This window comes from Rattus norvegicus, chromosome 20, assembly GCF_021556685.1.
Source record: "Rattus norvegicus strain SHRSP/BbbUtx chromosome 20, alternate assembly SHRSP_T2T, whole genome shotgun sequence".
NCBI lineage: Eukaryota > Metazoa > Chordata > Mammalia > Rodentia > Muridae > Rattus > Rattus norvegicus.
Window position 1 is genome coordinate 24,564,032 of NC_141553.1, and position 27,499 is coordinate 24,591,530.

The 27,499-nt window shown below is 37.8% G+C and overlaps 1 protein-coding gene across 3 annotated transcripts in view; it reads right to left on the reverse strand.

The window, feature by feature from the left end:
• Ctnna3 (catenin alpha 3) overlaps positions 1–27,499 on the reverse strand; it is a 1,520,222-nt gene that overhangs the window by 161,996 nt on the left and 1,330,727 nt on the right. For all 3 annotated transcript variants that reach the window (NM_001426985.1, XM_087597777.1, XM_087597778.1), the window contains 1 exon segment: positions 13,691–13,783. In NM_001426985.1, coding sequence (NP_001413914.1) covers positions 13,691–13,783 — 93 coding nt within the window.

A 27,499-nucleotide genomic window follows, 5' to 3' on the forward strand; every position in this document is an offset into this window, starting at 1 on the left:
AGTCAGTTTCTGTGAAACTTTGAGATGTTTGGGATTACCAGCATGAGACTTTCCTATGTCTATTAGAGGTCACAACTATCTTTGTATCTTCTCTCTTGTTTTAAAAATGTGGATTGAGGACTGGAGCTAGAGCTCAGTGGTTAAGAGCACTGACTGCTCTTCCAGAGGTCCTGAGTTCAATTCCCAGCAACCACATGGTGGCTCACAACCATCTGTAATGGATCTGATGCCCTCTTCTGGTGTGCCTGAGTACAGTGTACTCATATACATGAAATAAATAAATTAATTTTAAAAAAAAGCACTGGCTGCTCTTCCAGAGGTCTTGAGTTCAAATCCCAGCAACCACATGGTGGCTCACAACCATCTGTAATGAGATCTGATGCCTTCTTCTGGTGTGTCTGAAGATAGCTACAGTGTACTTATAATAAATAAATAAATCTTAAAAAAATATGTGGATTGAGGTACCCAGAGAGGATAGGGACTCTAGAAGAAGACCAACAGGAGTCAACTAACCTGAACTTTTGGGGGCTTCCAGAGACTGAGTCACCAATAAAAAGCATACAAGAGCTGTACCTAGACCCCTGCACATACATGGCAGATGTGCAGCTTGGTCTTTATGTGGGTCCTGAACAACTGGAGCAGGAGTTTGCCATGACTTTGATGCTTGTCTGTAGATCCTGCTCCACAAGTTGGGCTGCCTGGTCTGACTTCAGTGCGAGAGAATGTACCTAGCCCTAGTGATTTGAGGTGCCAGAGAAGGTTGGTATCCATGGGTATGAATTCCGCTTCTCAAAAGAGAAGAGACGGTAAGGAGGGAAGAAACTGTGATGGGGGACTAGAGGGAGAGGAGGGACTGCAGTCTGGATGTAAAGTGAAGAAATAAGTAAACAATAGAAAATAAAATAAAATGTAACCCTACAAACATTGTTGAGGCCTTTGGTAGAGACAGAATATATGGATTGCTAAGCTACCAAAACACTACAAAGAAGAAAATTTGCCAGATGACAGGACCAGGCCTGTACTCAACAATGAAAAAGCATAAGAACTTGACTATTCTTGGACATGTTTTCTCTGTGTTTTTCTACAGCAAATAGTTAATGGTTTGATCTCTGTTTCAGCTCCATTGTACCCTATGGGATCACATGTATTCTGGTATCATTCGTGAATCACATCAAAGACAAATTCCTTTTAAAATCTTGACGTGTCTCTGGATTTCTTACCTTTTTCGAGGAGCAAAACAGAAACAAAATACTTCAAAAGACTTTTGGTAGCAGAGCATTTAAGAGGTCAAAATGTTCAGTACCATGAAAGCAAGTATGTCAAGTAGTCCTAGAACTAGGGGACATGTGTAGCATTGGAAGTCTGAAGCTACCATGGTGTCATATACATTTTATATATATAGAAGCTATTCCGATGCCTAATTTATAGATTATGTTGATTTTCATTGAGTAACAGAATAGAATACTTATAGAAATATACTCTTAAAATTGCCAGCATTGCTACACTTGTAGCTTTGGACCACTATTGGGTATCACAGAGCTGATGTATTAATATCAATAACATTGACCTGAGAGCTGAAATAAAAACATGATGGGTATTCAAATGGTAATAGACATAGAGTGCTGAATAAGAGTGATTTACCTCTGACATAAGATGGAGTAATAGTGAGCATAGGTAATTTAAAATTTATGAATTACTTATTTCTGGAAATTTCCTATTTAAAAATTGGATTGCATTTGGCTGAAGGTCAATGAAACCCCAACAAGTGAAATTATGGAAGATTATTGCAGTCTTATTATAGCAGAAGAACATGTAATACAAATTGATAGAATATACCCTCTGCAGTAAGAACTGAATTGATTTCTCACATATATAATTATTCTGCAAGCCCACATAAAATAGACACTGTTATAACTTTACAAGTGTGAAAACTGGGCATCTGAAATAGAACCTTTTCAAAGTCATTTGTTGTATGTAATACAGCAAAGACTTGAATCTATTGTAATGTGACTCTAAATACCATGCTCTCGACTTCTACGTTGTTGGCATTGCTAGAAGCTGAATCATTTCCCCCTGCATTTTAATAACTATTCCCTCTCAATTCACTTTATTAAGCATCTCTAAATATGTAGTTGTCAGCCAAGAAGGTATAAGGAACTTTCCTTCAGCTGCTCCCTTACTAATGATGAAACAATTACTGAGACTCAACTGCCTCTGTTGTCCTAATTGCTGAAAATAAATCAGGGAATTATTTGAGAATTAGGGTTCTCTTTTTTTCTGTTTTGAAACAAAACAAAATGTCAGCTCAATAGTCGTCATATACAATATAACCACTGAACCCTTGTGAGTTCAATGTTGGGAGAACTGAGTTTATTGTCCCACGAAATCTCCATCTGTCCTACTTTATTTGCCTAAAGTCCCAGTGTTCCAGAAGTGGCTTCTTACCAACTCCTCAGACTCAGGCTGGTTGGCAGAGCCTCGTGGTTTCTTCTGTATCAGACTGCTAATGCTGATTCATGAGTGGTGTTTGTAAGTGGATTGAGCTACGACTGTTGATTCCTCTGGCCCAAACAGCTGATATCTTGAAAACACAGATTGGATTCACCCCCAAGGACTCTTTCTAAACAGGTCCATATCCTCCTTTGCCCTATTAACCTTTCCTTTCCACTGCCTCTGGTAGGTGGTGGGCTAAAAGGGAGGCTAAAGTATTTAAGTATGCTTATTAATGTAAGTTTTAATAAAACAATGTGGGTTAATTAAATAATAAATTAATGTAGGTTTTTATGATATGACCTTTGGTTCCATAAGTCATTTTCCCAGGGGAGAGTTGTGCTATCAATTCTATACTGAGTCTTTTTTTTTTATTTTTTGAAAGTAAAAAGGATGTCTCTTTAATTAATAAATGTCGGCCAAAAAATAGCAATTTTCTTTCTTGAATCACAGCACATAAGCAATTTCCAAACAGGATCAATAAAACTAGTCTGACCTCACAATGTTCTACAAATCTTATAATAAGAAATGGGATTTTAACCAGCATAGCAGTCAGACAGAAGCAGACAGTGGCCTCCTGAAGGCAGGATAAAGAGAAGACCTACTGAGAAGCTGTCTTGTTCCAGAACCATCTCTAGTATCTATTTACATAATTGTAATGTGGTCTTCTTATGAGTCTTCTAAGATAGATCCCATAGTCCTGTTTATAAAGAGCACTGACATGGTTAGAGATTAGATTATTTGTCCCAAAACTCAAGTTACTAAGAAAAAAGCAACCAGGAGGCTCCTGAAGGTAGAGTTAAAAGGGGACAATGGGACTTGAAAGCACAGGGGTAGAGGAGAAGCAGCAATGACCAACCTTAGAGCTTTAATCTACATCATAAGCATGCTGTTCTAGAAACTGCGTGCATGAGACCAGAAAACCTATGATTTTGTCACAATCCACATGACAGGCATAAACTCTTTACATTCTTTGAATCTCATTCTCTACTTTACAAAATTAAAGAGAGAAAAAGAATAAACACTGATGTCAAGTCTTTAGTTAAAAAGACCTAAATACCAACTTAAAGATGGTGTGCGAACTACAATGCATGACTGAATACCCAGAACTGTTATGCTTACACAAAAATATAACTTGGCCTGGGGATAGCCTAATTTTTTTTTTTTATTAACTTGAGTATTTCTTATATACATTTCGAGTGTTATTCCCTTTCCCGGTTTCCGGGCAAACATCCCCCTCCCCCCTCCCCTTCCTTATGGGTGTTCCCCTCCCAACCCTCCCGCCATTACCGCCATCCCCCCATAGACTAGTTCACTGGGGGTTCAGTCTTAGCAGGACCCAGGGCTTCCCCTTCCACTGGTGCTCTTACTAGGGCATTCATTGCTACCTATGGGGTCAGAGTCCAGGGTCAGTCCATGTATAGTCTTTAGGTAGTGGCTTAGTCCCTGGAAGCTCTGGTTGCTTGGCATTGTTGTACTTTTGGGGTCTCGAGCCCCTTCAAGCTCTTCCAGTTCTTTCTCTGATTCCTTCAATAGGGGACCTATTCTCAGTTCAGTGGTTTGCTGCTGGCATTCGCCTCTATATTTGCTGTATTCTGGCTGTGTCTCTCAGGAGCGATCTACATCCGGCTCCTGTCGGTCTGCACTTCTTTGCTTCATCCATCTTGTCTAATTGGGTGGCTGTATATGTATGGGCCACATGTGGGGCAGGCTCTGAATGGGTGTTCCTTCAGTCTCTGTTTTAATCTTTGCCTCTCCCTTCCCTGCCAAGGGATTCTTTTTCCTCATTTAAAGAAGGAGTGAAGCATTCACATTTTGATCATCCGTCTTGAGTTTCGTTTGTTCTAGGCATCTAGGGTAATTCAAGCATTTGGGCTAATAGCCACTTATCAATGAGTGCATACCATGTATGTCTTTCTGTGATTGGGTTAGCTCACTCAGGATGATATTCTCCAGTTCCAACCATTTGCCTACGAATTTCATAAACTCGTTGTTTTTGATAGCTGAGTAATATTCCATTGTGTAGATGTACCACATTTTCTGTATCCATTCCTCTGTTGAAGGGCATCTGGGTTCTTTCCATTTTCTGGCTATTATAAATAAGGCTGCGATGAACATAGTGGAGCACGTGTCTCTTTTATATGTTGAGGCATCTTTTGGGTATATGCCCAAGAGAGGTATAGCTGGATCCTCAGGCAGTTCAATGTCCAATTTTCTGAGGAACCTCCAGACTGATTTGCAGAATGGTTTTACCAGTCTGCAATCCCACCAACAATGGAGGAGGGTTCCTCTTTCTCCACATCCTCGCCAGCATCTGCTGTCACCTGAGTTTTTGATCTTAGCCAATCGCACTGGTGTGAGGTGAAATCTCAGGGTTGTTTTGATTTGCATTTCCCTTATGACTAAAGATGTTGAACATTTCTTTAGGTGTTTCTCAGCCATTCGGCATTCCTCAGCTGTGAATTCTTTGTTTAGCTCTGAACCCCATTTTTTAATAGGGTTATTTGTCTCCCTGCGGTCTAACTTCTTGAGTTCTTTGTATATTTTAGATATAAGGCCTCTATCTGTTGTAGGATTGGTAAAGATCTTTTCCCAATCTGTTGGTTGCCGTTTTGTCCTAACCACAGTGTCCTTTGCCTTACAGAAGCTTTGCAGTTTTATGAGATCCCATTTGTCGATTCTTGATCTTAGAGCATAAGCCATTGGTGTTTTGTTCAGGAAATTTTTTCCAGTGCCCATGTGTTCCAGATGCTTCCCTAGTTTTTCTTCTATTAGTTTGAGTGTGTCTGGTTTGATGTGGAGGTCCTTGATCCACTTGGACTTAAGCTTTGTACAGGGTGATAAGCATGGATCGATCTGCATTCTTCTACATGTTGCCCTCCAGTTGAACCAGCACCATTTGCTGAAAATGCTATCTTTTTTCCATTGGATGGTTTTGGCTCCTTTGTCAAAAATCAAGTGACCATAGGTGTGTGGGTTCATTTCTGGGTCTTCAATTTTATTCCATTGGTCTATCTGTCTGTCTCTGTACCAATACCATGCAGTTTTTATCACTATTGCTCTGTAATACTGCTTGAGATCAGGGATAGTGATTCCCCCTGAAGTCCTTTTATTGTTGAGGATAGCTTTAGCTATCCTGGGTTTTTTGTTATTCCAGATGAATTTGCGAATTGTTCTGTCTAACTCTTTGAAGAATTGGATTGGTATTTTGATGGGGATTGCATTGAATCTGTAGATTGCTTTTGGTAAAATGGCCATTTTTACTATATTAATCCTGCCAATCCATGAGCATGGGAGATCTTTCCATCTTCTGAGGTCTTCTTCAATTTCTTTCCTCAGTGTCTTGAAGTTCTTATTGTACAGATCTTTTACTTGCTTGGTTAAAGTCACACCGAGGTACTTTATATTATTTGGGTCTATTATGAAGGGTGTCGTTTCCCTAATTTCTTTCTCGGCTTGTTTCTCTTTTGTATAGAGGAAGGCAACTGATTTATTTGAGTTAATTTTATACCCAGCCACTTTGCTGAAGTTGTTTATCAGCTTTAGTAGTTCTCTGGTGGAACTTTTGGGATCACTTAAATATACTATCATGTCATCTGCAAATAGTGATATTTTGACCTCTTCTTTTCCGATCTGTATCCCCTTGATCTCCTTTTGTTGTCTGATTGCTCTGGCTAGAACTTCAAGAACTATATTGAATAAGTAGGGAGAGAGTGGGCAGCCTTGTCTAGTCCCTGATTTTAGTGGGATTGCTTCAAGTTTCTCTCCATTTAGTTTAATGTTAGCAACTGGTTTGCTGTATATGGCTTTTACTATGTTTAGGTATGGGCCTTGAATTCCTATTCTTTCCAGGACTTTTATCATGAAGGGGTGTTGAATTTTGTCAAATGCTTTCTCAGCATCTAATGAAATGATCATGTGGTTCTGTTCTTTCAGTTTGTTTATATAATGGATCACGTTGATGGTTTTCCGTATATTAAACCATCCCTGCATGCCTGGGATGAAGCCTACTTGATCATGGTGGATGATTGTTTTGATGTGCTCTTGAATTCGGTTTGCCAGAATTTTATTGAGTATTTTTGCGTCGATATTCATAAGGGAAATTGGTCTGAAGTTCTCTTTCTTTGTTGTGTCTTTGTGTGGTTTAGGTATAAGAGTAATTGTGGCTTCGTAGAAGGAATTCGGTAGTGCTCCATCTGTTTCAATTTTGTGGAATAGTTTGGATAATATTGGTATGAGGTCTTCTATGAAGGTTTGATAGAATTCTGCACTAAACCCGTCTGGACCTGGGCTCTTTTTGGTTGGGAGACCTTTAATGACTGCTTCTATTTCCTTAGGAGTTATGGGGTTGTTTAACTGGTTTATCTGTTCCTGATTTAACTTCGATACCTGGTATCTGTCTAGGAAATTGTCCATTTCCTGAAGATTTTCAAATTTTGTTGAATATAGGTTTTTATAGTAAGATCTGATGATTTTTTGAATTTCCTCCGAATCTGTAGTTATGTCTCCCTTTTCATTTCTGATTTTGTTAATTTGGACACACTCTCTGTGTCCTATTGTTAGTCTGGCTAAGGGTTTATCTATCTTGTTGATTTTCTCAAAGAACCAACTTTGGTTCTGTTGATTCTTTCTATGGTCCTTTTTGTTTCTACTTGGTTGATTTCAGCTCTGAGTTTGATTATTTCCTGCCTTCTACTCCTCCTGGGTGTATTTGCTTCTTTTTGTTCTAGAGCTTTTAGGTGTGCTGTCAAGCTGCTGACATATGCTCTTTCCTGTTTCTTTCTGCAGGCACTCAGCGCTATGAGTTTTCCTCTTAGCACAGCTTTCATTGTGTCCCATAAGTTTGAGTATGTTGTATCTTCATTTTCATTAAATTCTAAAAAGTTTTTAATTTCTTTCTTTATTTCTTCTTTGACCAGGTTATCATTGAGTAGAGCATTGTTCAATTTCCACGTATATGTGGGCATTCTTCCCTTATTGTTATTGAAGACCAGTTTTAGGCCGTGGTGGTCCGATAGCACGCATAGGATTATTTCTATCTTTCTGTACCTGTTGAGGCCCGTTTTTTGACCAATTATATGGTCAATTTTGGAGAAAATACCATGAGGAGCTGAGAAGAAGGTATATCCTTTTGCTTTAGGATAGAATGTTCTATAAATATCCGTTAAGTCCATTTGGCTCATGACTTCTCTTAGTCTGTCTACATCACTGTTTAATTTCTGTTTCCATGATCTGTCCATTGATGAGAGTGGGGTGTTGAAATCTCCCACTATTATTGTGTGAGGTGCAATGTGTGTTTTGAGCTTTAGTAAGGTTTCTTTTACGTATGTAGGTGCCCTTGTATTTGGGGCATAGATATTTAGGATTGAGAGTTCATCTTGGTTGATTTTTCCTTTGATGAATATGAAGTGTCCTTCCTTATCTTTTTTGATGACTTTTAGTTGGAAATTGATTTTATTTGATATTAGAATGGCTACTCCAGCTTGCTTCTTCTGACCCTTTGCTTGGAAAGTTGTTTTCCAGCCTTTCACTCTGAGGTAGTGTCTGTCTTTGTCTCTGAGGTGTGTTTCCTGTAGGCAGCAGAATGCAGGGTCCTCGTTGCGTATCCAGTTTGTTAATCTATGTCTTTTTATTGGGGAGTTGAGGCCATTGATGTTGAGAGATATTAAGGAATAGTGATTATTGCTTCCCGTTATATTCATATTTGGATGTGAGGTTATGTTTGTGTGCTTTCATTCTCTTTGTTTTGTTGCCAAGACGATTAGTTTCTTGCTTCTTCTAGGGTATAGCTTGCCTCCTTATGTTGGGCTTTACCATTTATTATCCTTTGTAGTGCTGGATTTGTAGAAAGATATTGTGTAAATTTGGTTTTGTCATGGAATATCTTGGTTTCTCCATCAATGTTAATTGAGAGTTTTGCTGGATACAGTAACCTGGGCTGGCATTTGTGTTCTCTTAGGGTCTGTATAACATCAGTCCAGGATCTTCTGGCCTTCATAGTTTCTGGCGAGAAGTCTGGTGTGATTCTGATAGGTCTCCCTTTATATGTTACTTGACCTTTTTCCCTTACTGCTTTTAATATTCTTTCTTTATTTTGTGTGTTTGGTGTTTTGACAATTATGTGACGGGAGGTGTTTCTTTTCTGGTCCAATCTATTTGGAGTTCTGTAGGCTTCTTGTATGTCTATGGGTATCTCTTTTTTTAGGTTAGGGAAGTTTTCTTCTGTGATTTTGTTGAAGACATTTACTGGTCCTTTGAGCTGGGAGTCTTCACTCTCTTCTATACCTATTATCCTTAGGTTTGATCTTCTCATTGAGTCCTGGATTTCCTGTATGTTTTGGACCAGTAGCTTTTTCCGCTTTACATTATCTTTGACAGTTGAGTCAATGATTTCTATGGAATCTTCTGCTCCTGAGATTCTCTCTTCCATCTCTTGTATTCTGTTGGTGAAGCTTGTATCTACAGCTCCTTGTCTCTTCTTTTGGTTTTCTATATCCAGGGTTGTTTCCATGTGTTCTTTCTTGATTGCTTCTATTTCCATTTTTAATTCCTTCAACTGTTTGATTGTGTTTTCCTGGAATTCTTTCAGGGATTTTTGCGATTCCTCTCTGTAGGCTTTTACTTGTTTATTAATGTTTTCCTGTGCTTCCCTAAGTGTGTTCATGTCTTTCTTGAAGTCCTCCAGCATCATGATCAAATATGATTTTGAAACTAGATCTTGCTTTTCTGGTGTGTTTGGATATTCCATGTTTGTTTTGGTGGGAGAATTGGGCTCCGATGATGGCATGTAGTCTTGGTTTCTGTTGCTTGGGTTCCTGCGCTTGCCTCCCGCCATCAGATTATCTCTAGTGTTACTCTGTTCTGCTATTTCTGACAGTGGCTAGACTGTCCTATAAGCCTGTGTGTCAGGAGTGCTGTAGACCTGTTTTCCTCTCTTTCAGTCAGTTATGGGGACAGAGTGTTCTGCTTTCGGGCGTGTAGTTTTTCCTCTCTACAGGTCTTCAGCTGTTCCTGTGGGCCTGTGTCTTGAGTTCACCAGGCAGCTTTCTTGCAGCAGAAAATTTGGTCTTACCTGTGGTCCCGAGGCTCAGGTTCGCTTGTGGGGTGCTGCCCAGGGGCTCTCTGCAGCGGCAGCAACCAGGAAGACCTGTGCCGCCCCTTCCGGGAGCTTCAGTGCACCAGGGTTCCAGATGGTCTTTGGCTTTTTCCTCTGGCGTCCGAGATGTGTGTGCAGGGAGCAGTCTCTTCTGGTTTCCCAGGCTTGTCTGCCTCTCTGAAGGTTTAGCTCTCCCTCCCACGGGATTTGGGTGCAGAGAACTGTTTATCCGGTCTGTTTCCTTCAGGGTCTGGCGGTGTCTCTGGCAGGGGTCCTGCCGCTCCTGGGCCCTCCCCCACGGGAGCCCAGAGGCCTTATACAGTTTCCTCTTGGGCCAGGGATGTGGGCAGGGGTGAGCAGTGTTGGTGGTCTCTTCCGCTCTGCAGCCTCAGGAGTGCCCACCTGACCAGGGGGTTGGGTCTCCGGGATAGCCTAATCTTAAGAAGAGATTGTTTCACAAAGGCTTTACCATCATAAATTTAGGGAGCAAGTCTATCATAAGCCTTAAGAGAAATCCATTTTCCTGCCTCATTCATTTTGAAACTATAATTTTTTTAAAAAAATACTATATTATGTTTGATTAAAGTATGAACAGAATATACAATAAGCTCTGTGAACAATCTTCTGCAAATCTATTATTCAACCAAGCTCCTGAGCCACTGTGGACCTGTTCAGTAGGTATAATCACACCAGTGGTCCAGAGAATTCCCGTGCTCTATATTGAGATAATCATGTTTGCTTGGCTCTCTTATTGCCACTTCATAAGACAAGCACTATTGGTCATTTAATATTTGTTTCTCATTGTCTTCAGACTCTGAATCATTATTTTTAGTTACAGACCTTTACAATACCCAATGGCATTTACAGCCGATGACAGCTGCAACAGATGATGCTGTGCCAAAGCTACCAGGAGTGAAACACAGAAAATAAAATGATAATAAATAACTGTCACTCAATGCCTAAGCAGTGTCTGAAATTGGTTCTGGTGCATGTCCAATACAACGCAGTGTGCGTAATGTAAGAAGAAAAACAAAAGTTGAGTCCTTCATCAGGCAATGAACAGAAAGGAATCCAGATGCTTGTCTTCCCAGGGCCTATGAATTTAACACAGAGCCTTGTGTAAGCATTCAAAAGATTCTCAGAAAAGCCCATGATGGATCTTATGGAATTTCCCCAAAGTGTTGGTATTCATGAAATGGATTTAAAGAAGCAGTATAATGGGCACAAAAACAAACAAAAACTCTGGGTGTAAAGCGAAGATAGGATCTCACACACAAGAGTAAGGGCCATGGCATCACTACCTCATTAGAAGAAATAGGAAAGTGTTGGGGACATATAATATCTATTCAAGACTTTGAAACATATTAAAACAATTTCTTGAATCTGGTGAGGTGATTTATGTTAGAGACAAGCTTGCCCTATTCCTTTTGGTTTCCATATCCTAATTTAAATATAAAGTAGGTTATAATTAACTTACAAGACATATACACACTAAAATATGTTGTTAGAGTTAAATTATATATATTATGAAATAAGTAAATTTAGAAGCCTTATTTTTACTGTTTACAACTATATTTATTTGTAGCAAGATACCACTACTAAGACAGCTTTGTTACTATGAGTTGGTTTCTGTTTCTTATTAGCTCTTAGGGCTAGATCAGGTTTGCTCATGGTACTGGCTGTTCAACTCTATACTGAGCTAGAATCAATCCTAGCAGCTTCAGGCCATAAGAAAACTCATAAGAATAATAATCGAATGTCTGATTATAAGGAATCTACCCACTTATCAAAAAAGTAATTGTTGTGGTCTGAATGAGGATAGTTTTCAGAGGCTCACATGTTTGAATGCGTAGTCATGAAGATGTAGAATTGTTTGAGAAGCATTATGTTGAGGTTTGGTCTTTTACTATGTGTGGCCATACTAAATACTGACCGTCAAGATCTGGTTTTCTCAGGGATAAAGGAATCTTCACATACACCAAGTGATGCTATATAACCTTGCTCCTTAATTTATAATTATTGGTTGAATAAAGATGCCCACAGCCACAGAATAAAGATGGGCAGAAGAGAGGTAAACAATGTTTTGGTTCCCAGACCTGGGGTCTGAGGCAGGGCCACAAGAAGAGAGGGAGAAGGTGAAGAGAGGAGAAGACATTGTGGGGTAGGTGAGTTATCAAAGTTTGGCCATGAGGTCTGGCTAATTGGAGTGAAGACCATACCAGATGGTACATGGTAAGTTATACCTCAGGGTTATTGATAGGGAAGTAGACATGGTAGCATAAAGGGTAGATATCAGCAAGCTCTAGTACTTGTAAGGCTTATCAAAAATGTAAAGGTTGTGTATCTTTTATCTGGGAACTGAATGAACAATGGTGGGGCAGAAACTCCTGATTAATATTAATTATTACCACAACAGGGCTATAGTGATTTAGAACTGTGGCCAAACAAATTTTATCAAGCTGTGTATAAACTCATCATTTTCAAAGGGACCCATTGAAAATGTGTGGAAACTACACTTAAGAATTTGCAATCGACAAATGAAAGAGAATGTTCTAGGGAAGAATGAGTCTGAAGAATGTGAATAACATACTCAAAGAGTGGAAGTAGAGATGTATGATTCATAATGATTAAACATTTTTCCAAAGGAATTTCACATCATAATTACAGGAAAGGATCAGGAAGAGAAGGAAAGAACATCTGAGTCATTTGGAATATACATAGTGCAGAGGTATGCGTTAGGTGAAAGAGAATTTTGCTCTAAGCAGATCGGATAGTCTTGTTACTGGCTGTGGTGAGGTTTTCGCACAGGGACAATAAGGAGAAACTAGATTGCTATAGACCCTATACAGATGGAAAAAATTCCACAATGTAGAGAGATTTCTGAATGATCCTAAGAATGTAAGCAGTCCTATGAAAAAGATACAACAGGGGCATCTAACTGGGTCATAACCAGGACACAGAATAAATATGAGTAAACAGAGATAAGACAAGTTTTACCACTTCATTACTAAGTTTTAAAGCTTATGAAACACCCCCATAAATATCATTTTATTTGAAGTTACCAAGGAAACATGAAAACATATAATCTAGTCCTCATTTTCTAAATGAAGAAATCTGAAGTGTCTAAACCAAGGATTCATTGTCTGTGTGTATAAATCCTCAATGTAAAGACACTCATGTTTATCTAAATGCAAAGGTTCCCTCTGGTTAGTTAAACTTTATTCTAGCAATGACTTGTCAGCCTTGAGACCTATCTTGATCCCAGTGACATAGATATACTTCACCAGCTACTGGAGCAGAGTTTACCAGCAGCAAAACACACTTCTTTATTGATCCTTTCAGACGTTGACAGCTCAATTTGAAGAAAATACACTTAGATATTATGTGTTCTGGACAGTTCCTGGTGTGAATTAGTTTTAAACAAATTAACAAACCAAGGAACTAGCAGAAATCCTACTCTCAACATGAAGGCTCCACCCAACGTATTACCAAATACTTTCTGTCTATGAAAAAGTGGTATTTATTTTCAGAACAATATACTCAAATGAAAGAGAATCATAGGCTACCTCAAAAGGTAGAGAAAAACATCTCTCTCTCTCTCTCGATCTCTGTTTGTCTCTCTCTCTCTCTCTCTCTCTCTCTCTCTCTCTCTCTGTGAGTGTGTGTGTGTGTGTGTGTGTGTGTGTGTGTGTGTGTGTGTGTGTGTGTTTTGAGAGAGGTGCAGAAGATAGTACTAAAGACAAGAAAAAAGTCCCTACTACTGGCTCAGTAGGAGATAGTGTTTCCTATATTTTCAGACTATATTTACAAAAGCATGCATCCTATTCTCTGCACTAAACAAACATGTATGAATTTTACTTTCATAGTCACAAGACTTATACAAAATCAGAAGCAAGTGGAATGATTTCCTACCACACCTTAGAGCCTTCACTCTGACTTTTCAAGACAGAGAAAATACTTTCTTAACCTGCTATTCCTAAGTCTGATGCTTTCCTCTTTGTGTTTCAGAAAATCAGAATGAATCTAACTTTTTCATGTATGACAGGCTTCCTGGATTGAAGAGGACTACTCACGGCTAAGAGATGTCCTTGGTAGATAACTTACCCGATCAGTTTTCCCTTCTGTCTGAGTGCTGGTGTGGCTACGGACCTCATGGTCATCTTCAAGGTCAGAAACATCCTCTAGTTCCTCTGGAGTCTGTATAAAGAATGAAAAATATAACTGCTGGTGCTAGAAAATGCTGCCACCATGTTGAAAATAGTCTGTAGGACCTCAGAAACATGACCATTGAGTTGACATATAATCTGAAATTCAACCCCAGATGCTCATATAAATCTTCAACATCATCAGAGATTAAAAAGTAGAAACAACTCTACTAAAGAATACAAAAATACAGTAAAGTAAGATTTATTCATAAAGAGAGGCAAAAACTATCCATGCTGGGCAGCAGATGAGCCTTGATTAGAACATGCTACATGAAAAGTGCCAACTATAATAAAGAGTTCAAGAACATGAAATGAAATTTTTGGAATATGAATATCTATTGGAAACAAATTTGATTATTTTATAGGAGAAAAATGCTATGACTTAAGTGGGTTTGGACGTTGTCTTTAGGATATTGACAATTCAGTAATTAAATAAATGATAACCACTATAGACCATACAAATACACTAAACATGTTGAATTTTTGCTTTAAAATGAAGACCTTTTATTGTATATGAATTCATTCCAATACATTTGGAGCAGTAGGAAAATTAGAGATCTGATAGAATTTTTTGTCATTGTAAAGCAATCTGACTAGCTATTAAGTCAGTGGATTACACAAGAATTAACCTGTGTTTTAATTTATATAGTCATAACCTTGTACTTTAATACAGAGTTATAGAGAAAACTCCAGTAAGAACTAGTTTTATTTTTTCAAAATGAGGTTGATTTCTTCTATAGACCTGGCTATTGAAGACTAGCCTCCTTAGACAAATTCTGATTATTCCTTGAACTTCATCATATAGTATTTCAGACATTTCTATGGTTGTCCAGGGCCTTCCTTCCCTTGGTTCCAATCTGAAGATGATGCAGATGATTATTAGCTGATATATTGTAACAAAGTACCAGCTTCTTTTTCACTATTGCCTCTGGATAATTAATCATTTCCTGCATTGTTAAGCAACCTGGTCTCTGTTCACAAACACTTTCAATGAGCACCCCCATTTGCAATGAGCACCCCTCATTGCTTCATTGTATAATTCTTTACATTTATTATTTGTCTGCTAGAAGATATAAATATTCTCGACTCACCTGGATATCTGTCATACTTGGTTTTTGGTTATTTATGCATAGATCATTAGAAGCTATGAGTAACAATGTTCTTGGAGTAATTGATTCTCTCCTCCTAGGTATTAATACCCTAACTTCAATGTTAGACAACTTCGACAAAACCCACACATTTCACTCTTAGCCATTCTGTGTACTCTCACGGGAGTTTTGAGAAGACGCATTTTCCTCCTTTCTTGATACATATGCTAAGTGTGCCGACAAATGAATATATTTTGGGCAAATCCCCTTTCTTGAGTCTCAATGCATTTAACTGACGACTGTCTGATGCCCCCACTGGGATCTTTTTGCTATAAATATCTTTTGTTTATTACATAGGTCACTCATTCTTTAGCACAGCATACTCTCACCATTCCTTCCAATATTTAATCAAACTCCAAATAAAGCAAACTAACTAAAACTATGGCTGCCTTCAGAAATCTCGACAGCCAGTTTTGTAGCTGGAAGAGACAAAGACCCACCAATTACACCCACATACTGCTGTGCTTTCTGTTTCTGTAACATGGAACTAATATTTTTCTTGCAAAGTCACCAAAATTGACCTCTTCTCTTCTTGGGAGAGTGTTCAAAATGCTTGCTGCCAACATTTCCTGCTCCGGAAGGCAAGTGGTTGGAAGGAATTGTGAAGTAGGAGGTTAAATATGGAATGGAACAGTTTAAATTAAGTGGAAGCTGAGAAAGGATATTTCTTTAATCATTTTCCAGGATATGTGTTAGCTTTTTCAGGTTTGAAGGCCAATCATGAAAATGATAAGATGCATCTTTACAGAAGAGAGATTGGGGTGGTGGATTGCAAGAAAACAGTCTCTCAAAAATACACTTCTTCTGAACAAGTGATTTCACAAAGGCAAAAATGTGGTGGCTGGTGGTATGCTCAGTGGTAGAGCACAGACTTAATATGGATTCTAGCTTCATTTCTGTTGTGATAAAATGTCCTGAGGAACACTACCAGAGAGGGGGAAAGCATTTGTTTGACTTATACGTCCAAGGTAAAATCAATTCTTTTAGGGAAGTAAAAGCAGAGACTCAGGTACATCACATCACATCCCAGTCTCAGTCCAGAGCAGAGACATACTAAAAGCATGCTTGCTTTCAGCAATCTTTTTCCTTAGTTATGAAGTCTAGGACCCCCTTCCTATAGAATAGTGGGACCTGCAATGGGTGTTGTCTTTCTACATCAGATGAAAATTAAAAAGATTCCCCCGTAGACATGACCTCGAGCCAACTTGATTAATTTCCATTCAGACTCTGGTCTAAGGAGATTCAAGGTTGTGTCAGCTTGACAGTTAAACCAACCATCTCAGCACAGAAAGTTACACGTGTGTGTGTGTTTTCAGTCAAAGAGCAATCTGTGACAGGAGATTGACCCACCATAAAGGCAATGCTGTAGAGTACAATGATCCAATAACTTTGAACAATGCAAATCTGAATTTGAATTCTGGCCATGCAGTGACAGACACTGTGCATTTCGTGAACCTTGTAAAACTTTGCTTTTGTCAGAACAGAATCTGAGTAACATTACCTAAGCCCAAAAGGTATCATGCAGCTCAACTGTACAGAGATGCTATAAGGACTAAACCTATAGACCCAGCTGAGATATACCAAGATTGTTTTGCTTTTGTTTTCTTCTTCCTGTACTATCATTTAATTCTTACGTATTTCTCACAAATATTTGTGTAACATTAGATGCCTCTAAGTTGTTCCAAATTTATTCTCAGACTGTGACCTTAAACATCCCACTAAGTACCTCATTACACTTCATTATCCCCAAATAGTATGCTGCCTGGGCATGGGGCTAACCTGTAGCTATGTTTGTCTAATTCCACCTTCCTATTATGACTATGTTAAATATAATTTAATATAATTCTGCATATATTGTTTTCCCTATGAAGCCAATGCGGGGAATTTTCAATTGACATTTATTTTAACGATCTTAAGTGGCTTTCCTAAGGGTTCACCTTACAGAGTACTCTAAGAAACGGTGGGAATGAATTACCTTCTTTAAAGTGCACTGTATCTAAATCTGACAAAACAAAGGTGGCTCAATTGTCTAGAGAGTTTTTTAATGGTTCTTGGAATTAATTGGTTGTTTCTCATATTAGAACCCAAGAAATTTATTTCATCTTTTCTTCTCAGAGCTTGCCCCAAAGTAACTGGAAGTAAGCTTAAGTTTCTTACCTGTGATACAAAAGGCATACTACCTAATTCCTCAGGGTCATACTAGAGGCAAAATAAGATGATGTATTGAAATATAATTCAGTAAGTACAAAATATTGAATTGTCAATGTAGTTCATCATTATTAATTTTCTTTATTTTCTTAGAAGTTTTATTCAGATATGTAAAAGAGAACAAAATAATCCAATATGACACATGAAAACATGCATTTTGAGACTTTTATTTGTGGTAGCAAGAAAGTGGCAGAAGGTACCCTGAAAGTAAGGGGCAGAAAAACTATAGATACGTACATGGATACATGATATGTAGACAGACAAACAGATGCTCAATTTCTTTCTTAAGCTCTGGGTTTTATTATTTTTAATATTGTTTCATTTATTCATTTTGCATAAACACTCATCTCTACAAACCTTAAAAATGTGTGATGCTAAAGTTTTCCAAAGAAAATTGGAGATCATAAAAGAGCCACAAAACAAGAAAGAAAGATGAAAAATAAAGGCAGAGAGAAGGGACATACAGAAGGAGGAGGAGAGGACAAACTCCACCACTCTGACTCAAAATTAAAAATTTTATCCTTAACGTTCAACAAAACATTGAGTTCCTTGACAGAGTTCTCTATTTCTTCTCCCTACTACTCCCAGAGTTCCCAACAATTCTTTTAATAGCTCCTTCTACCCTGTTACAAGAAATAATGATAAGTATTCAACTTTATAGCAGGGCCTCTTGAGAATTCTGATAATAATGTAAACACAGTGTAAATCGCAGCCTTAGTCTCTCTATGATGGACAGCCATTGCTCTGCTCTGGAGATATCAATAAAGCACAACTACAAAAAAGCACAGAACAACTCAGCAGAAAGATCATAAATGAAAGTGACATCATCAATATTGCTGTCCTAATTCAGCCACCAAATGAGCTTGTAATGTAGCTCAGATCCTAAGAGGAGCATTCCTAATTCATGAAAACCGTCTCATGATGAGTCCATCTGGAAGCTTAAATAAAGACATGAAAGACAAATGAAGCCATGAAAGATAATAGGGTTTGGTGAAAGCATATTTTTGGAAAGTTCAAATAGTAGAAATCTCCAGATCCTTTCTATTCAAGAAAAGGAAAACGAAGCAGTCATGTTTAATTAAGCGTTCATGTACAATTCATCAGCAAAATGGGGCTTGGTAATCCCATATTCCTTTTCTCCTTCAAGCTTAACAATTAACACAGTATTCATTCTTATCATTTTTCCATCACAGGAGAGAAGACTAACTCTTATACTTAGTATATCATGGTTGAATATCACATAGGTAAGAAAGGCCACTTCAAAACAAGGCCACAAAGTTATTTTATGGACCAATTGACATGGTAGTCACAATTGCATGGGAAGCTTGAGAACTTTAAAAAGTTTTATATACTTATGAAAGTTTTAAGATACTGGGGAGATGCTTTAATCAGTAAAGTGTTTGCAACCATGAAAACATGAGTTGGATTTCTAACACCCAGGCTAAAGTAGATTTGCGTCCCCCTGTTATCCAGAGTTGGGGAGGTAGAAACTGGGTGTCCATTGGTTTCCTGTCCAGACAGTCGAGCAAAAGTGGTGAGCTCCAAGTTCAGGGAGAGACTGCCTCACAAAAATAAAGTGGAGGGTGATTTTGGAAGAGACCCTGTGGTGGCCTATGGCCTCCACGAACACTTGTACATATATGTATGTATATGTATGCAGGTGTGTATATGAATATTTGATGCATATATATAATGTATATGTGTGTATGTATATAATATACATGCATATATGGCATATATATATTCATATATATCTATATATGTCTATGTGGCCATATGTCTATGTATCTATGTGTCCATGTGTCTATGTGGTTGTAAGTACATATGTATAGATGTGTATATATATAAATGCACATGCACATATGCATCTACACATGTGCACGCTCACTTGCAGCTTCAAAAGCATGAATATGCTGCTTAGAAAACAAGGTAGACAAGGATTTATCGACTGACTCATCTTGAGTCTCCGTACCTACCACCTGCCATTTCTGTACATGGTAAACACAGTGTCTTTACTAAACCTGTAACTCAGGCGCTCCTTGCTGCTCCACTGCTGCCTCTCAGTAACTAGGTAAGCCTTTACAAACTGAACTGCAACCCTCTTGATTTTCCAGACTGCTTCCCTTGCTCCAATATACACCAATGTAGAGGTGAATTAAACTTTCCTTCACAGTCTGAGTACCAGTGTACTGGTAGGTCTGAAAACTTCCCAAGTTATTTCTTCTATTTTTAATTTAATCCAAATTAGCATATATTGATGAGCAAAACTTACAGACCATGAGTGTGCTAAGACATGCCTGTGGTTTCTGTTATATATTCTGATATTTAATAGAGAGCATAAGTAAGTGATAAAATTATTATAGTAAGGTAACATGCAGAGGGCAATGTGCAATGAATCACTGATTTTAGAACATACTCTTTTATTTTTTAGTATTTATTTTACATATATGAAGACACTGTCCCTGTCTTCAGACACACCAGAAGAGGGCAACAGAGCCTATTATAGATGGTTGTGAGCCACCATGTGGTGGCTGGGACTTGAACTCAGGACCTCTGGAAGAGCAGTCAGTGCTCTTAACCACTGAGCCATCTCTCCAGCCCAGAACATGCTCTTTTGAGTATGTCTTACATTGAACAATTATTTAGTTCATTGAGAAAACAGTTTCCTCTGACTGAGATTCATAAAATTAAAACTATCTCATCTTTTGTATCAAACTCCATAACCAAAGAAATAATAGATAGATGATAGATAGATAGATAGATAGATAGATAGATAGATAGATAGAGATAGGTATAGATATAGATACAGATATTCCTTTGCAATAAACAATGTAACATAGATTAACAAATTTTAAATGTCTACAGATTTTACTTAGGACATTAAAATAAGATATTCATGGACTAATGTACTTGCACAGAAAGTGCATATATATGTGAAAACAGACATAGAAAGCCTCAAACAGCTTTTTCGATAACGAACCAAACCGAGTATTTGGTAACATCAAGTTTCACAAGAGTTAGTAGTTGAATACCAGATATCATGTGATTTTAAATGATGTATGTTGTATGTATGATTTATGTTTGAATGTTGTATGCATACAAACACACTCAAGGAAAACATATCAATAGATGTGAGTAGTTACCATCTATGGGCTTTGAAATAGTACATCCAGCTCTTTTGCTTTGAAATTGATTCGTTTCTAAATTTTTACAATGCTCATTTACTGTTTTCACTGGCAGGAGAAAAACCATAAATGTCATAAGGAAATTTGCTTAGGGTTCTACAGGTCATTTCAAGGGCAAGCAGCAAGACTGTAAGAGGACCACAGAGCACCTTGCAATCTGTCTGTTACTGCTTCACAGTGGAAGCTGAGCTAGACACAGACACAGCATCCCAAGTGTAAGGAAAGCTGCAGCCTGTGTCTTCCGGGTCACAGCAGATATTCAAAGGGAATGCAATGGCCTAGGCAGAGAAGCCCCTCCCCCAACCTCATACACTTCCCTTCCATTGCCTTGTCTTAGTTCTACAGCTTGGTAAGAGCACTTACTCCATCATTCCATGGACCACACTTTCAGCCTTAAGGAAAATGGATTTATGAAAGTACTTTCTAGCCACAGTTTCGAGGGAATGGAGAATTGTGCCTCTCCTTCCTACTGTGAACATACATTGCATTCAGGAAATCGCTTTCAGATTTCATTAGGATGCTAAGTACAATATCAAGAGTGCTAACCAAATTCATCTAGTAAGAAGACTCAAAACAGCAGCTGGGTTTCAGTCATGTTAAACTTCTGAGCAGGGTACCCAAACCTGGCCTCCCTATTTCCCTGAGTTAGAAAAAGAATAGAGAAATATAAAAGAACTTACATATTACTGGGGAGATGCTGTTCAGTAAGATTGTAATTCAGATGAGTAGTAGACTTGGTCCATATTATTCACAGTTCATGGATTGAAATTTGCTTTATGGGACATAAGAATTCCCTACACTGCTACAAGAAAGTAGATGAAGTTGGCAGCTTGGGTATAAAATACGACACTGAAATGCAACCAAGCAAATATTTGGACAACCCCTAAGGAAGACTTACACTGCTATATAAAGAGATTGTTAAGTCCCCAACCTAAAAATCCTCTTTGTACAATAATGGTATTCATCATTGTGTAAGATGTGACCCAATGGAGGCACCCATAGTGGCTGTGAAATTGGCTCTTAGCATGTAGTTTGTACTATATCTAGAGATCATTTGTCCCAAGCAATGGAACTAGGAGAGGGAGGGAGACAATGTAGGGTGGAAAATCATACTGTAGCAGTATGCAGGTCTCCGTACAAAGAAGAGAATCAGTTATCCCCCCCATTCCATATTTGCTCAGAAAAAAAAGTGAAACTTTCACATAAAATCTCACACACAGATACTTGTAGGTGGTTTATTTGTAGTGTCCACAAACCTGGATCAGTCACATCCACAGAGGATTTATTTAATCAGTGACATTAAAAATTATTTAATAAATTGTATATCTATTTACTGGAATGTTATTCTACAAAGCCAAATAGGTGATTGATGAAAATAATATGGGGGTCAAAAAAAAGGTGTGGTCTGTAAAATCAGGCTAATTGTACAATCCTTGTATAATCCAACTTATAAAGAAGATGCAAATTTTACAGTGGGAGTTGTTCTGAAACAGTACCAAGCTATAAAGTGATGTGGGTGACATTTTACTCCTCACATAGATTCCTGGGGCACTGATAGTTTCAGGATTGGACACCTATGCATGAGAAAATGCTAACTGGCATGTACTAAATACCTGGTTGCAAATTATATATATATATATATATATATAATATATTATATAAAACAATAGTTTAGTAAAAACTTGCATTCACTTGTTCATTCACTCACCTAACAATGCTAACCACTAGACTATAAGAACTGGGATCATAAAACAAGACTTTCTAATGATAAAATACATTGAGGAAATACAACTTTATTTTAAAATTCTTTAACCCATAGCCATTATTATTTAAGAAGTCTTAGATTTGTACTAAGGGAACATTTAATTTACTATAAATTTAAAATGGCATTTGTGGACAGAAACTTTGCTCATGAGGTTTCTCTTTGAAGGTTTGAGTGCAATTAGCAAGCAAGAGTTCTTCAGAGGGACATACATGTAAGTGCAGGCAAGAAAGGCAAGACACAGTGGCAATGTGATTGCCATGTCGCTTAACTGTGTTCATAATATGGGAAAGCTGACAAATAATGCTCACTCAAAATACGATTTTTAAAATTACAATAAGAGCTAAACTCTCTTCAACAGGGTCTTTATTTGAAGTCATCTATTTCTTTGTTCCAGTTTTTACTGTTTGACTACATCTTCCATCTAATCTGTGTAATTCATTATTTCATTCAACATGATCCCCCTAATAACGTTTCACCTCCATTTTCCCTGAAGGGGAAACTGTGCAGCTATGAAGAAACAAGGAATCATATCCAGTCTCTTGAAAAGTCATCTTCTTTTGAAATTAACTTATAATAAAAGAGACAATTTTTGGATATGTATCACCATTAACAATGTGGCAAGAAGAAAAATTATGCAACATTGTAGATAAGAGAATTTGCTCGAGTTAATTATCATCAGTTGCTGTGTGCTATTATTCTATTTAAATCCAAAAATGTCAAATACTGCTTTCATCATAATGGGAGACAAAAACAACTAAAAAAACAAAATGTGAACTATTACAGAATACATTAAAAAATATTTAGAGACATAGCCCGCGTGAAGTATTAAATATTGTAGCCTGTCAGATATTGCAATTCTTCACAAATTATATAAGATATGAAATTATTCAATGCTCAAGTTTTGTTTACTAAGTTTTATAAAAGTTTGATGAATTATTGAAATAATTTATATGCATCCTCCTGTGAAAATACTGTGTGGTTTGGATAAAGGAAATTTTAGCTCAATTCCAAAGTTTTCAATTTTATTTTTTGGATGTCGGCATCTTCTACAACTTGTGCCTCAGGCAAGACTCTCGTGTGCCTGGCAATACATCGCTTTAGCTTGTTTAAAATCAATCAGCATGGTGAGCACACGACCTCCCAAAATATTGAAGACTCTGTATGAGTAGAGATCGTTTCAGCATGACATGCCAACCCCTCCCTACTTTATATAAACAAACTTTTCCTGTAAACATTAACTATGAATCCTCTCTATAAAGAAACAAAGTAATCCATGTGCGTTATTGCTCAAATATGCAAGGAATTGAGTAAGAAGTCAGCTCGGCATTCCTAGGAAAGATAACACTGAATCTAGGTTTGCATTTTTCTTTTCACTCATATGTTCCTTAGTACAATCAACCCATTCAGTCACTGAATAAATAAAGCATTTATGAAATGTTCGATATGATTGATCTACAAGGGTTTCCCGTGTGTAGAACATGTATTGTGTGACCCTGGAAACTGTTCAGATAAAATGTCCTTAAGTGTGTTTTATCTTTTCCTAATTAGGGTATTAGAGATGGATGTAGATTGGCTTCTGAGTGGACATATCGGAAGCCACATTTTCATTCCCATGTGTAGTCACTTTTGTAATGGTCCAGGGCACAAAGTAAGTTCTCAGTAAAAACTGTTCATCATTCTGCTCTCTTTCTTATAAACAACCATAGGAAATGAACTGAAACTTTTTATACCACAGTGAATAACTACCAAAATCTAATCCAACTGCCCTATGAATTAACCATTTAAATTTGCATAACTATACCAAATACCTTCAATTTTGTTGTGCCTAACTTATAGAGGTCTTTTGGTTGCTGTCAGACAGTACTGACGAGGGGGTGCTATCGATTCCTTAATATAGTGCTGAAAGACAAGTCTTTGATTTGTATACAGTAAAAAAAAAAAGAATTTCAACCCTTCTGTTGGCCTAATGCTAAGAGATGCAAATATTATTTATTATGCCTAACTAAATTTGCTGTCAGAATTTTAAGGAAATTATATTAGACAATGTGTTAGAAGAATTTGTCAGTGAGTTCTGCTATTTTAACCTTTACTATTTTAGTTCCCTTATTCTGAAAATTCATTCCATATCAAAGGGCTGTGAAGTAACACATATAAGTAGCATGGTATATAAGGATTATTAAAGTATATTTTAAACATCGAGCATAGGACGGGAAGCTGTTAGCACGGTGAATCACACATGGCAGCATCGCATGTAGGATTTTTCACTCAGGGGTCTTAAATTTGATAACTCAGGACATAAGAAGAACCAGACATTAAATGAGTCAGGCTGAACTTAACAGCAAAAGCTTAAAAATCTGAAAGCAATCTTCTTTGAAAGATGCATAAATATGGCATGATGTCAGGGGAGAAGACTGAAGGGTGACGGGGACCTCCTGAGCCTTGAGATGTTGCTTAAAATGGAAGGGATCACACACTTTTTACTGTCGTCTAACTCCAAGGGAAAAGCTGTGAAGAATCGCCCTGGTGTGGGCAGTATCACTCATGAATTCTGTGTTTCTCTCCATGATGTCAGTTGTTCTACATGCATAACTATAGTGGAGATAGGATTCAGCTAAAGCTAGGAAACCAGATGGCTCCACAGAAAAACCTTTCTATCCACACAGAGGCCCCTGACTTACTACTGTGGAAGATTCAGTAACACACTGAGGCTCAGAAGTAGAAGTTGACAATGAAAATTGCATCAGGTTTCTTAATTAAACAAAAGATCCTTATTAGCCTTTGGCCTAATTTTAGTAATTCATAGTTAAACAGTAGAAATTAAAAATCACTAAATTTTATTGCTAATAAATCTCTGTAACTAATTTAAAACCCTTCTAGCCACAGCTAGAAACAGCTGTGTCAGTGGCACCTTGCTTCAGCTGAAACACAAGAATATCCTTTTTAGCTCATATAACATCCTAGTTTCCTTCATGTATAATACCTGTATACTTCATTTCACATGTCAGATTCTGGGCGAGAGCTTAATGTGGCCATACAAGATTGAAAAGGAGACAAGCGATGATGATGTCAGGAGAGAAAAGATTGAGTTTTGTTTAAAAAAAACTCATAATATGGTATTGGATATCTTTAATCTCTGCACTGGGAGGTAATCAAATGGATCTATTTAAGCTAGAGGCCAGCCTGGTCTACATAGGGAGGCCCAGGAGAGTCATAGCTATGAGCCAGTAATTTTTTTTGTAAAAACATGGTTTCATAGTCATTTCACATATGCTTGCAAACAAGAATCTACTATAGCTTCAGTATTATTCTGCACTAAAGTTAACAAAAGGTCCAGAGGAAAATGGCTGATCCTAGGACAGAGCAGGAAATAGATAATAAGTTAAAATTATCTTTGTACAGTTAAAATGTAACAGCATGCTGAAAAAACAAAAAGAAAGAAAGGAAGGAAGACAGACAGACAGACAGACAGAAAGGAAGGAAGACAGACAGACAGACAGACAGACAGACAGACAGACAGACAAGAAGGAAGGAAGGAAGGAAGGAAGGAAGGAAGGAAGGAAGGAAGGAAGGAAGGAAGGAAGGAAGGAAGGAAGAAAAAAAGAAATTCTCATGGTAGGACCTTGTCAGAGGACACAGGTACTGACTTTCAAAGGCCAAAGCTGGATCATGTTCATTAGTGAAAAGGTGATGCAGCACTAGGCAATAGCACAAACCATCAAATAAATACTTTATCCCACACAGAACAAACACATATAGAACACATAAGTAAACAAGGATGTTTAAATAATCATTAGCCTCCCTTTAAGAAGGGGAACATCCCCTCTCACTCTGACTATGACTTAGACAGTAATTAACTTGCAATGATGAGTGTGGTAAAGAGCAAAAGACCTCCATGAAGAGGGCTCACCCGGTGGGTCAAAAGCAACATCAACAGTCAAATCTAGTCCTGATACTGGAAATGGCATAACAGGAATGGCACTTTTTCTGTGGTTCCCATCCTCGTGTTATGTAACTTCAGAGTAGTCATAAAGAAAACAGAGATAAGGCCCACTTAACAGGCATCCTAAGAATGACTTGTTTATATCTCCCCAAATTACCAAAGACATCAAGACAATAAAAACTATGACGGCATCAAGCAAGTCCTAGAAGAGGACTAAGACATAACAAAAACAAAAGGGATTTGGGATTTGAATCAACTGTGGACTTTCTTATTTACTTATTTAGTGTGTGTGTGTGTGTGTGTGTGTGTGTGTGTGTGTGTGTGTGTGTGTGTGTGTGTGTGTGTGTGAAGAATACCCATGACTTTAAGTGCACATGCTATGTAGTACTGAAGTCTACGCACATCTTTAGGACGTTGGTTCTTCCTTTCAGTGTGGACGTTTGTTAGGCTTGCATTCTATATCAAATCACTTTCTTTGCTGCTTCATCCTGCTGCCCCTAAACTTAAGGCTTTAATAGCACTGGAGTAATAAGAATCTATAAATTTAAAAGATTATGCAGCTAGGAAGAAGGCTCTGGAGGTTAAAAAATGACTTTCATTAGCATGAAGAGGTAAGTTAAGGTTTCCAGCACCCACATGGAAAGACATACACGGTTGTGCACACCTCTAACCCCGGAAATTGACAGTAAGTGCATGAAGAGAAGAAGAGCTGCCTGCCGCTCTCACCTAAATGATGCGGCTCCACAGTCACCGAGAGCCCGAGTCAGGAGGGAAAGGCAGGAATCCATTCATCTGGCTTCTTAATCTTTCATCAGCATATGTGTACAAGGACACATGCACCTGCATTCATATGAACTCTGCAGACACCGTAGCCATGCATACATCCTCCCACACAAAGGAAAAAGTGTATCAACGAAGTTGCCAATGATATGAAAACTGAGTGTGCATCTCATGGGAATGCTATGCTCTGCCTTCTCCATGATTTAATAAAGTCAGACTATTTTATTGGATAAGGATTATTTTATGGGAGTAAAAAATAAGTGCAAGCATCAATAATCACTTAGGTTATACAGTGAAAATAAATACTCTGTTCACAATTTTTCAAAAAAATCTATAATATCGATTTCAAATACAGACTTTTTTAAAAAAATTAAACTATAATAATTGATTTATCAAGAAGGTAACAAAACTTTTTGAAACTAATTTTGAAAGACTTCAGGTCTTCATAAAATGTAGACATTCATAGCATTTTTATTTGAAGTGACCAAGATATCAATCAGATAAATAAAAGATAACATTGAGACAATAGAATATTAGTCATTTTAAAAGCTGCAAATGATGCTAGTGGTGAATGTGCACGTCAGACTTCCCAGGGTAAAAGGGGGATGGAGAGCAAAGCCCCAAAGGTCCCTGAAACTACTCAGAGTTCTGATCTACCATAGATGGCATTAGACCCAAGATG